This window comes from Myripristis murdjan, chromosome 17 (assembly GCF_902150065.1).
Source record: "Myripristis murdjan chromosome 17, fMyrMur1.1, whole genome shotgun sequence".
Classification (NCBI taxonomy): domain Eukaryota; kingdom Metazoa; phylum Chordata; class Actinopteri; order Holocentriformes; family Holocentridae; genus Myripristis; species Myripristis murdjan.
Window position 1 is genome coordinate 16,997,699 of NC_043996.1, and position 13,266 is coordinate 17,010,964.

The following is a 13,266-nucleotide window of genomic DNA, read 5'->3' on the forward strand; positions in this document are numbered from 1 at the left end:
CCCTAGAATTAGGTATCATGTGACATAGGCAAGACAATATTTGTAGCTTTACTGATGAAACATAATAAATGATAGTACTGAAACCAAACAGCTTTAAAAAAAAAAACAACAAAAAAAAACTGCATTTAATCTCATACTATGTGGCATTTGCCAGTAAAATAAAAGTCAGCCATAGCTCTTTAGTGTTTGCTGCCACGCTTTCAAATGACCAGACGCCATAGTTTTCTTTAAAATAATAACAAATTCATTTTTATAGCTGTACAAAAACAAAATGATTCCCAACATGGTATTAAAGTTAAACTTAACAAAAATGTAATAAATGCCTTGATTAGGTCAAATTAAAAACGTAACTCTCCCTAACATATAAACATCACTGATTTGATATTTATATGGCTCCTAGAATGACAGAAGGTACCTTTTTAATACATTAAAATGAATTAATATGATGGCAAAGAGCAGATCCATGCAATAAAATGTAAACACATAAAAACAAACCAAAAATAAACTTTGTAAAACAGTATGACAACAGTTTTTTCAGCTACATTAACAGGTTGTTTAAACAGAGATTTACATCGCCATCACCTGGAAGAAATGAGTAAAGAACAATACTTTGCTTGGATGCCCCAAATAATCCAGGCTATGTGCAGAGTCTTTTTAATGAACATTTATAAAGAAAAAATAATTATTCCAAAATGGTTATGTGGAAAAAGGCTTAAAAAAAGTTAGTTTCATCATATGAAACACAACATGTGCAAAGATTCAACCATTTAATTTGGAAGAAACACTGATATCTGGTTCCTCTGAATCCAAGTTAATGTAATACTGAGTGCGCCACAGTGAGAGTTAAAATGGTCAAAAGCTAAAATAAAGTAAAATCAGTCAATCAAATGAATAGTTGAATTCAAGTCAACAAAAATGCAAACATTTTGATGCATCACAGTGTCAAAATATATATATATATATTTTTTAAATATACTTTTCACATCGTTTCAAAACATTAAATACTACTGGATGTCAAGCAGGCCTAGAGCTGCATTTATATGAAATTCAGAGATATTCCTGAGGTCCAGTACATCCATGACTTTGTTTAGGAACTGTCTCCAGTCTGGCTCAACACAGCTGCTTGTGCTTGAGATGAACTGACATGAACAGCATGCAGTATCATCTCTCTGGCCCACAGATGTCCGACTTGTTCCTCTACAGTGAATAAACAACCTTTTCAGGTTTTCCAGGCAGCTTTCCACTCACCAACCAAGTACATCTCAGACATACCAAAACTATATATTTAAACCATTAAAATAACAGATTTAATGATTAATAGTATTCTAACTAATGTTAGAACAGGCTGAGTCCCATTTAACCATGTCAGTACAGCCAAAGCAATAGATGCTTTGGATTAAACACTAATAATTTTCCCTGTTTATTTTACTTTATTGTAGCTCTGTGGCAATGTCAGCAGCAAGTAATTTCCCAATAACACATATAAAAGAAGGAAAACATCCACGATATTTATTCCCCTTTCAACCAATCACAATAATCCAGCCTGACACTGAACCTGGACTCTTGATGGTCACGGCCTTGTTGTTGTACCATCTTGGGACACAGATGACCAAAGGAAGAAGGAAATGAGGTGAAGGGACAGGATCAGCCAAATGAACTTAACCCTTTACTAGCTTCTGAGCCGGTAGAAGAAACTCTGACAACTGCTTAAAAGTTTAGAGCAGCAAAAATGTGTCCATGACACTGTTGTCCAGAAAAAAATTGGTCAAGTCATTATGCCCTGGTGCCCCAAATGAGATCAGGAATGCATCCGTTATATTTGTTGAATGGACTTGGGTGAATGGAAGCCTGCCCAGTGACACAGTACAGTCTGCCCTTACTTTCTAAGTTCACAATCCTGCCTGTCTTTCTTCTTACCCTTTTATCAGTTGCTTTTCCTTTTAGTCCCTTCATCTTATTTATAAAATCTTTCCCCACGACTGCTCCTCTGCCTCGCCTCTCTCTCTCTCTGTCAGGCTGGGTTTTCTCTCTCAGAGCAGACTGGCCAGGCTGGTTGTGGGTCCGTTCTGAGGCTGGAACTGCACAGGAGGAAGGCCGTCTGTCCACTGAAACACAACACATGATTTTAATAACCATATAACAACAGACAGCCAGGGTGGACTGACGGTCCAGCTCTGGGGTCACTGACAACATGTTGTTGCACTCACACTGATGAGATTGTGTTCAGGGAGGCTGCAGGCTGCGATGTGATCCTGCAGGAGCTGCTGGGAGAAGTTCTGGTGCATCTGGGCTGCCTCATGGGCGTCCATGGTGTTCCCACATGCTTTGTTCAGATCTGATGGGAACAGAGCATTGTGAATACCGAAGGACACACTTGAAAAATCCACTCTCAGATACGCTTACGCTTCTGACTGACGTTCAAGGTATTCCAGAAGTTATTTTATGATGAAGTTGTAATTTGTCTATTTGTTTCACCAACTTTCCCTCAACCTGTCTTGTCTGCTTCTAGTTCATATTGTTGAATTTCCCAGAACACCTTTCAACAAGCTCCAGAAAACAGGTGTGAACTGGCTGCATGCCTACTGCATTCAGCTGTGGGTTTGTACATGTAGGTCAAGAGAGCAATGTCAAGTGTTTTTCCAGTTGTGAAGAAGTGAGTGTTATAGACCTTACTCAAGTGCAAAGTCTTGTAAATGTGCTGCATTACTGAAGCTATTGTCGCTCCATCTCTTTGACAGTTAACTTCTGCCTGTATGAATGAATGCCGATGCAAAATGATGTGTCTAGAAAGAAACCCATTTTTTAATTCAGAGAAAATGACTCCACAACCTGATGTGCACTGTTGATGTTAAGACAACTAAAAAACATTCTATAAAACTCAACTGTGGAAGTATCTCACTTTAAATATCTCAACCTGGCATCATGCTCTCTATGTTTGGCATGTTATCAGCAATAATAAGATGAATACCACACCAAACAACGATACGGGCCTGGCACGTCGCCAATCAACACATTAAAGTGTTTGAGAGTGATTTTCTTACCTTTGAGAAGTGCAGAGGACCAGAGCTGGACAGACATGTCAGGGATCTTGCTGGCCAGTTGCATGGCAGGAACCACCATGTTGTTGCTTTCCTGGAGCAAGAACACATGTGAAGTTCACATCAACAGACAGGATCCTGAGCTAGCATGTGCTAGAATGGATATAACAGCTGGAGATTTCTGTGCTTACCCTGTGGTTGCCCAGGACAAAGAAGATATGGCCCAAAAGCACTAGTGAGCAGGCGGTCAGTCTATTTAGATCCTCAGCATTAGACATCTTCAAGGTCTCCCTAAGAAATCTTCTGTTGATGCAAATTTACGCATTTAGATTTTACACTCTGAACATAAGGACATATCATTAATATTTAGTGTGAGTTTTGCTGTAATAATGTTGAAAATGAACAGGAATGGTTCATACTTGGCCTCATTGTAACGTCCCTGGAAGAAAGACAGGAGCCCTCGGATGTAAAAAGCTGCTGCTCGCAGACAGTGAGAGCTGGGAAAGTCAAAATCACACTCTTGAAAACAGCTTCGACAAACCATGGAATAAACTTACATGTATGAATCCCATGATGTGCGATAGTTTCTGTAGAGATAAACACTCACCTGACAGGAAAGTTGTGATCAGGGTTAATCCTCTCTAAAAGGCCATACAGCTGTCGGGAGAAAAGGGAAGTGAGAACCAAAGTTATGGAACTACTTATACATTATACTGATATCCTGCAAGAATGATGTGGCTCTCTGACCTCTTGCTGCCTGTTGCCTTCCCGAATGTACACACTGGCCAGGTTGGTCACAATGAACGTCCACAGCTCCTGGTGTGTTGTCATCTACAGAGACACAGAGACGACAGAGTCACCCATGTGTCACATGCTCACAGTTTTGTGCCATTCTGAATAATTCTGTTTTATTCGTTGCTACTGGGCGAAAACCTTGTATCTCCACAATGTCAACATTTGGTAAGAAAAGAAACAGCTTTGTTTATAGGATGACCACAAGGCATTTTGATTATTGTTCTATAGAAAGGGAAGAATTAAAAAAGCACCCAAGAAGTCAAAGAATTTTGAGAATTTTATACAGCCCACAGAGGGAGACCAGTTAATATATCAATTTAAATAAACATGCAAAAAACTAAAAAACTAAAAATAAAGTTGGAGATGCATTTTCCCTGACATCAACAACCAGAGACTCACCTGTAGAGCAGCAGTGAACTGAGCCTCAGCATTATCCATGCAGTTCACTGAGATACAGTAAAGGCCCTGACACAGGACAGAGTAAACAGATGCAAATGTTTCAGATTATTTTGCGCTGTTGTTTCTTATTGTTTGCATGTCTATGTTTGCATTTCTGTATATGTAAGTGCTTTGGGTTTGTGCCGCAGAGTGACAGAGCTGGAGTGCTGGATCGTTTGTTAACTTACCAATAGAGTGTGAAGCTGGGCAGCATGATTTGCAAACAACCTGGGAGACTGCTGGCAAAGCTGACACACCTGTGAAATCTGAACACAGAGAAAAATCCTCACCATTATAAGCTTTACATGTTACAGAGTACATAATCAGCAAATGGCCAATGCCACTGATGATTCTCAGCAGCTGGTTACTGATCTACTAGAAACTCCTTGAGGTCACCCACCTCTTGTAAGGCAGTGGCCTTGTGTCCCGTGACCAGCCGGCACATGATGATGTGCTCCAGCAGAATGACTTGAAACGTGGACAGAATGGGACTGCTGTCCAGCACTGGTTCATATACAGACACAACAGAGTCAACCCAAAATCACTGGCACTGTTGAGGAAACAAACAGCGAGAGTGTTCATACTGGACTTACTCTTCAGCTTCTCCAGCTGCATGAGCGCTTTGTCTGTGTACTTCTGTGCCTTCTCCAAGTAGCCCGCCTGCATGGAGTGCATCACAGTCACCTTTTGGATACAAAAACAAAAACAAAACAAAACAAAACATGAATTATATCAGGTTGCAGTTGCACATTTCAGAGAGATCTTATGTTTATTTAGCTTACACAACCCATCTTTTTCTATTTTTATTTATTTATTTATTTATTTTAAACCACAGCAACAAACTGATCAGCATTTGTGTGTGTTACAAAATCTCACCAGGTACACAAGCACACACATGTGCTCCTTGGGCAGCCAGTGGAAGAGATCAGCAGGGTTGGTGGGTAGTATCTCATCATCGTGGAGAGTGGAGATGGTCTGGATGCACTGCTGAAGCTGCTTCAGACATGGCTTAACGCTCTTGACCTAATTAGCACATTTTTCAAGTAGATGGAGAACACGACTTTTGTCATTGGTTGTCTTTTATCTTGCATATAGATCTGAGGTGCACAGATGCCAGTTTTTCTCTCCTGATGCTGATTCCAATGCAGGTTGATGCAGGCAGTCAATCAATTCAACATGTAGTCCTTAATATTCAATTTAACACTGGGAAGATTTCCTAATTCCAACATTGTGTTTGAGCCTGGAATGGGCCTTATACTGGACACCAGTAGTGGGACAACTCTCATATGGTTTCAGCTGTACCTGTCCGGCATCCAGGTAGTGTGTGACCTGCAGCACCAGGAAGAAAACCCTGAGGGACTCTTTCTGAATGGGGTTTCCCTGCCAGTTCTCCACGATGGTCCCGCACAGCGTCAACAGCGGGTGCACCTCGCTCAGCTTCCGCTCCATCAGAAGGAGCTGCAGAAACACAGAGCAGGAATCATGAATAATAATCATCATAATCATAATAAATAAAATCTTAATAAAGTGACCTAACGACAAAAAATAGTAGAAAGCAACTTCTACTTACCATGCCTTTACTTAGTAAGAACAGAGCTCTGTAGGAAAGAAAAGGGATAAATACATCAAACAGTTGTGAAAATGAGCACTAAAATATAATAAAAAGTGGAATTTTAACAGAAAAAAAACCCAAAATGAATTACCTTGTGTATTCTGAGCCCACGACTCTTGCATACTCTGCTCCGACTCCTAGCAGGTCACAAGCAGACACCAAATCCTTCTCCAGTGTGTGTAGTTGCTGAGAGAAAGAAAATTCCACATGTGAGAAAAACATCAGGTTGCCAGAGTTGCAAAGACATGAAATAAGTTTGCTGCGAGAAATGAGACCTATTTCAGTCTGTGACATAATGTTGCCTTACTGCCAGCTGAAACAGTAGTCTGCAGTGCCAGTATGGAGTCTGCTGAGAGATCTGGATCGCCTTCCTCAAGAGCGGCTTCGCGGAGTCCACCAGGTTCTTCAAACAAGGCCAAAACATCAGTTAAACTATGGCAGAGCAAAACAACAGTGCAACACCTACTATAAGCAAAGTACAAGCCAGTATACGATGATGGAATAGGCTGGTAAATATTGTGACCCGAGGTGAGAAAAGACACAAGATATCACATACCTGTTGACAATAAAACTCTGACAGAAGACTTGCTGCTTCAAATTTGACATCTTCGAACTGAGGGATCTGATACAGTCAATGAAGGAACTTTATGCCAACATTATTAGTCAGGTTAATGCCAAGATGGAGCTGCACAGACCTGAACTATGTCACTTTGCCTATAATATACCACAGAAAAAGGATACTTGTTGAGAGATCAACCACTGTGGAGGAAACGAGAAAAACATATGAGTGGCAGAACCACACTGAAGATGAATTTTGAAAGTTCGTGCAGGGAGTAAAGAAAGAAGGCACACAGCTGACACATTTTGATTTGTTTTCTTATTATGGATTCAGTTTACTAATAATCCCCGGCCTTCATCTCCTCCAGTGCACCCTTTGGTTTTGTGTCTAGGGCTGCTCACCGCTTTCTCCAGGTGGGTCCTGGCCAGCTCGCAGTTCTTGGTGTGGTGGTAGAGCACGGAGCCCAGCTGCAGGTGAGTCCGAGCCTCGACCCGCTGCGGCGGCTTGAACTGAAACACCGCCTGCAGACAATGGACGCACAGGCGGATCTTCGGCGGACTTGACGTGCGGAAATGTTCAGCGAAGCCAAGAAGGGCAAGATACCAGGAGTCCGGGGCCTCTGAGCCCGCTGCCATCTTGGCCGCCCCGACGACAAACACAACAAGGAGCGGGTTAGCGCTGCAAGTCGACGCTGGCCGGCCTCGTCCTCAGCTGATTTGGTCGTGAATATTTACTAGCGCAGTCATTTGAGAGTCTGTACACGAGTGTCAAGCACGCAAGAATAATAATAAAAAAAAAACTGCTTCCAGTTATATTTTTCACAATAAAATAGACGTTAATGAAGACGTGCTTCGTTGTTGCAAGTAAAACACACTAACACAGTGAAAATATGCCAGTAGTTACAAATCAAATAATCAACAAAACAAATTCCCCCAGGTATTCTATAACAGCATCTATTCATTGCCAAAAGTGATCACTTAATACCTTTATTTTGAAGAGAAAATACACTATTTTACGGGCAGGTCTGACGTTTTCAAAATAAAATCCCATTTATATACACTCCTGATCAAAAATTTAAGACCAGTTGAAAAATTGCAAGAATTTACATTTTGCACTGTTGGATCCCTAACACCTAGAAGGAGATTTTCAACACCGTGTACGGCTGACAGTTGTGACAGTAATGTGAAAGTCCAAAAAATGACGATTGGACGAGTTATGTTTGCAGTTGAACTAGCGGCCATCTACGCTCAAACTACCCAATACATTACATAGCCTATATTTTATTGCATGTTTACAATTAAGTATGTTAACTGTGTTAACTCAGGGTCGGAAGTTGGGCGACAATTTGTTTGAATGTTTTCAGTAAGGGATAATATTGAGTGAGGAGGTCGTTGTGCAGAATAGCCCTGACAGGATGAATGGAAACCTGACCCAAAGGGGCTTATTTCTTACGAGTGAGATAATTTGTTTGAGACATAGCCTAACGTTGATCAAAACACGACTTTTATTGACTTGAAGGTTAAATTGCATTTAGCATCTACAAGTCCCGGGTCAATTCTCCGCCGTTTTGCTGACAAGGATGGGTTGTGATATTTGATTTTGTCCAGAATGTCCAGCCCTTAAGGCTAACAATGTTTAATAAAAGGCTGAATAGAACCGATTGATTTGGTGTCCTTTTATTTGTTTTCCTTATTGCTTTAATTGTATTATATTTTCATTTTGTATATAAAAATATATGGTTATTAGATATTCATTTATTTACTTTAATTATACTATGAAGACCACAGGTGAGTTAGTGCATTTCAAGAAAATGGCTGCAGTTTTATCTTTTCCTCTCCCTAAATGCTGACAATTTTATATTTTAAGCATAGTTGAAAATGTGATTGGCGCCAATATTCTTAAGATCTTCTAGTGTACAGTATATCACTGAAGACATTTAATACAATAGAAATTTGAAAAATAAGGCACTTACCTTAAATAAATGTTATACATGAGTCGTTAAGTCTCTAAACAAATGTGTGTAGATTGATGTTTTCATGTAACTACTCTTCAGAGGGATTCCAGGTTGACAGTATGTGGTATCTGTTATGCCTTTATCCTATGGCATCTGAATACGTGTCTTTCTTAGATTAAAGGTTAGGTTTTTCTTAGGTTAAAAGTTTATAAATTGATGCAGCAGGTTAAAGGTTTATTTGATATTTCTTGTGTGCACCTGGAGTTTACCCCATTATAGGACAAATATTTGATGTTACTGGTGTAATCGTGGTAAATGCCACAAATAAAAGGTAGACAACCTCAAAAGTGCTATATATTTAAGAATCTAATGTCTTTCACGTCTTTAAGTTTACTAATTACATATAAATCAGCGATGAAGTTTTCTCTTACAAAATCGATAACTTGGCTTTATTTTGAAGTTTTTGTGCGCACTTTCGATCTCAACCGGCCTCACGCTGGAGGTTGAGACGGGAGCCTGAACCGGATGTTGCCTCTCGCTGGGGGTCTGCTGCTAGATCGTCTTGGAGGAAAAGTTTATTATTTCCGGGTCTCGAGGTCTGCAGCTAGACGCTGGGGAGGAGAGAGAGGACTGCAGCTAGACCCCTCTCAAAATTGTGGATTCAGTGTCATTTTCTGTCAGGTATCCACACTGTCATGACCCCCTGATGGCAAAGGAAAAAAAGCTTTCTCTCCTTGAACGCGGTCGGATTGTTGAGCTGCAAAAACAAGGCTGCTCGCAGCGTGCCATTGCTGCTGAGGTTGGACGCAGTAAAACAGTCATTTTAAACTTCTTGAAAGATCCTGAGGGTTATGGAACAAAAAAGTCATGTGGTAGACCCAAAAAAATTTCACCGGCCCTGAGCCAGATGATCCAATTGGCTGTCCATCAAGACACGGGACGATCCTCGGCCCAAATTAAGCTTGTCACTGATGCCAACTGCAGTCCCATAACCATCAGACGGCATCTGCGAGAGAAGGGTTTTAATTACGAAACAGATCTTCAAAGGCCTCGTCTCCTTGAACGGCACAAAATTGCCCGTTTGGAGTTTGCACGAGAGCACCAAACATGGGACATTGAAAGGTGGAAGAAAGTTTTATTCTCTGATGAGAAAAAATTTAACCTTGACGGTCCTGATGGCTTCCAACGTGACTGGCATGACAAGGAGATCTCACCTGAGATGTTTTTTACACGGCACAGTGGAGGGGGCTCCATCATGATCTGGGGGGCTTTTTCCTTCAATGGAACAATGGAGCTTCAGGTTGTGCAGAGGCGTCAAACAGCAGCTGGCTATGTGGGGATGTTGAAGGGGGCATCCCTCATGACTGAAGGCCATCGTCTGTGTGGTAATGACTGGGTTTTTCAACAGGACAACGCATCAGTTCACAATGCCCGCCTGACAAAGGATTTCCTCCAGAGAAATAACATCACTCTTTTGAACCATCCTGTGTGTTCTCCTGATCTAAATCCAGTTAAGAACATTTGGGATTGGATGGCAAAGGAAGTTTACAAAAATGGACACCAGTTCCAGACAGTGGATGCCCTCCGTGATGCCATCTTCACCACTTGGAGCAACATTCCCACCAGCCTCCTGGAAACACTAGCATCAAGCATGCCGAAACGAATTATTGAGGTGATTAACAAGAATGGCGAAGCCACTCAGTACTACGGAGCCTCTAATGGGACATGTGGGGAAAAAATTGTAAGATAAAAAAAAAAAAAAGTGGGGTGGGAAAAAGACGGAAAAAAACTTTGCAAGAGGGACGTGGAAAAAAATTGTAGGGTAAAAAAAATGGGGTGGGAAAAAAAGACAAAAAAAAAAAAAAAAAACGAAAGAAAGCAAAACCTAATGTTTACATTAAGAGCATGTTCATTCGGGTCATCCGGGGTCACAGCGGAAACACAAAGAAGTTTATTGAGTTTTATTTCAATAAACTTGACTTGGGCCTAAAATACAAAGATATTAAGACAGTGCTAGGCAGTAGACACGGGTTCCATATTAGTGAGAGACATCTAAAAAGATTCTTCAGCGAGGGAGGACTTTCTCGTCAGAAAGCGTAGTCAGATCTTGCGGACCTGGTTGATTTCATTCAGAACCAACTGCAATTCTCCGGACAGCTTCACGGGTATAGGTGGATGTACGCGAAATGCAGAGAATGTGGACTACTGGTGAGAAAAGAGGATGTGAGATTGGCATTAAAGGAACTGGATCCTGGATCGCATGGAGGCAAGCCAGACACTTGAGACGACGGAGGTTCTTCTCCAAAGGGCCGAACTTCATCTGGCACATGGACTCCTATGATAAACTAAAGCCATATGGCTTCTGTATCAATGGGAGCATCAACGGATTCTCCAGAAAGATAATCTGGCTCAATACGTACACCGTGAGCAGTGACACCCAAAGCTGATTGGAGGCTATTACATTGAAGCAGTACAACGTTTGGGGGCTGCCCCAGAATTGTGAGGGGCGATCCTGGGACTGAGAATGGCCATGTAAGAGACTTTCAGCGGTTCCTCGTCCCCATTCCTCCAGACGGCACTGTTGACTGTTACTTGGAGGAGCCAGCACCGCCAACCAAAGAATTGAATCTTGGTGGAGATTTCTCCGCAGCCAGAGTGTGGAGTTCTGGTTGCCTTTGTTTGCAGAACTCAGAGACAATGGCTTCTTTGATGGTGGGTTTCTGGACAAGTCCATCCTTCAGTTTTGTTGCATGGGACTCAACCAGGTGAGTGTATGCATTATAGTGTTTTCATATGTGTGTGCATCAATATGTAGGTGAAAGAAGAGGGGTATGAACAGAAGGAATGCAGAAATAGAGACAGACAGTCAGTGGGAATAGAGAAAGAGTAGGATGGATGTCATAATTTAATGCTGTATTAAAGTGTATGTATGCACACTTCTTCCTAATTGTATTTATATATTCCTTTTTAATAGGATGAGTTGGATGACACTGCACAGGTTTGGAATGCACACACCATCAGACCATCAAGAAACATAAACATCCCCAGCTGCCGTCCCAATGTGATGTATACATTGCCTCAACTCTATGGGACCAGAGACTTCCTTTCCCCTTTTGATGATGAGCATGTGCAACTGTGCAAAGATGAATGTGTCTTTCGCCTGTCAATACCTTGTGATCCAGATGTGTATGACTTGTGCCATACCTTCATGGAAGAGTCCCACCTGACCCATATCAGGCTGTGAGCTTGTATATGCATCTTAGACAGGCCATCACTGAATCTCTGTAAGTCTTATGCCCATCGTCCTGTTTAGCTCACGCACCCCTCTGAGTGTGTGTCGTCTTAAATAGAAAACTGCTAGAAAAAACTTATGTATTTTCTTCTGTCTGTGATAAACAGCAGATACATGTGTCCTTATTTTGTAACCTACAATTTTTTTCATCACACAAAAATCATAAGATTAATTCCACAACCAAGTAGTACAAATATTGACATGTGACAGACATTGAACAAGCTTTGTAGCCAGGTGCTGTAAAATCAGAGTCGACTAGAAAACAACACAAAGGCATATTTTTGTTGAAATATTTTATTATTTGTTCTGTTTCTGTATTCCTTATCCTGTATAAAATCCTGGCCTGCAACCGTGAATGAATGTAAATTATGCCTAATACTGAATTATGTCTAATCTGTGTGGTTTGATAATAAAGATAATTTGAGAATTTATTATCAAATTTCATTATTATCAAATTATCAATTCTATTGAAATACCTGTGATGGCATTAAATTGTAATGTGGTGGCAGTAAATTGATGTAATATAATGGAAATATTGCATAATCATTCTGAAGGCCAACTGAGCATACTAGGGGAGCATACTAGGGGTTATAGTTAGAAGCTGGTGTCTTTAGGCCACATTTTTACACAAGACAAATCAGCTTGCAGATTAGGTCAACAGTACCATTCAAATTAAAAATTGGTATCTCAACATTAACTTACAAGCTGTTATTTTTTGAATACCCAACCAACCACCTTAACATCAACAATAAAACAATTCTGCCAGTCATGGACAACTAACATTGTAACATTGTTTTCAGTAAACAGTTCAGCTTTGAAGCTGGGTTAGTCAAACTGTTTTGACCTTAGATGTGACATGGGTGTGGAGAAGCAGTCAATTATGTATTTTGGTTCTTGCAGAATTGCTGTTTACAAGGCAGACTTCATACCTTCCGTTGAAGGTAGAAAATGAGAGCCCATTCTAGTAAAAAGGTCGAGCAAGTCCTCATCACCACCTTCCTCCATTGTGCCCTGGAGAGCATTCTCAACAGCTGATCACTCAACAGTAGTTGAAGAATGATGCCATCAAGATGTCGACATCAACACTGTCAATTCCATTAATGCAGGCAAAAATGAAAGCCACCGATAGTCTCACTGGCATGACACCATGATCGATCAATCCCTTCACCCATATACGCCCAACTGCTTGCCATTTGGAAAGAAATTGCTCCCAGAATGCAGTGTAAACTTCCCTTGACACTCCAGCATCATCAATAGCTTTTTCATTTACAAAGTGAATTTTTAAAGTAAAATTCATGATGCTGCTGTCTATGAATACAGCCAAAAGATCTTCAGCAACCTTTACTCTGCAAATCGAAGCATGCCGTGAGCTCTGTGGATTTCCTGGGTTGCTGGCTGAGGTTGATGGGGAAAGCTGTCTGCTTGAATTTGAGGGCAAATCGAAAGTAATTTCTCTGTCCCGCCAGAAGACCAAAACATACACAAGAAAAACAGAGGGGTCAGTGAATGAAGAAGAGGCCAAAGTATTCAAACTTTTAATATGTTTATGTCAAAGTCAAAATAATGCTGGATTCTATG

General features: G+C 40.9%; 1 protein-coding gene across 1 annotated transcript; it reads right to left on the minus strand.

Annotated features, from left to right (window-relative positions):
- Nucleotides 1-110: 110 nt before the first annotated feature.
- Nucleotides 111-7,203, minus strand: mau2 (MAU2 sister chromatid cohesion factor). The gene is made up of 19 exons (XM_030075105.1): nt 6,844-7,203; nt 6,625-6,642; nt 6,440-6,505; nt 6,191-6,286; nt 5,975-6,069; nt 5,842-5,869; nt 5,574-5,729; nt 5,148-5,294; nt 4,865-4,955; nt 4,672-4,775; nt 4,460-4,537; nt 4,233-4,298; nt 3,786-3,869; nt 3,646-3,695; nt 3,458-3,535; nt 3,230-3,341; nt 3,042-3,132; nt 2,208-2,335; nt 111-2,105 (listed from the first exon to the last, which is right to left on the minus strand). Exons 1-19 carry the CDS (start codon nt 7,075-7,077, stop codon nt 2,031-2,033), a joined length of 1,797 nt encoding a protein of 598 aa, XP_029930965.1. The 5' UTR covers nt 7,078-7,203; the 3' UTR covers nt 111-2,030.
- Between the last annotated feature and the right edge of the window lie 6,063 nt (nt 7,204-13,266).

Coding starts and splice junctions, on each gene's coding strand:
- mau2 (XM_030075105.1), bottom strand. CDS start 7,077: ATGGCAGCGGGCTCAGAGGCCCCGGACTCCTGGTATCTTGCCCTTCTT. Junction 6,287..6,439: donor CAGAGTTTTATTGTCAACAG/GTATGTGATATC, acceptor CCTTGTTTGAAG/AACCTGGTGGACTCCGCGAA. Junction 5,295..5,573: donor ACTACCTGGATGCCGGACAG/GTACAGCTGAAA, acceptor TGTGCTAATTAG/GTCAAGAGCGTTAAGCCATG.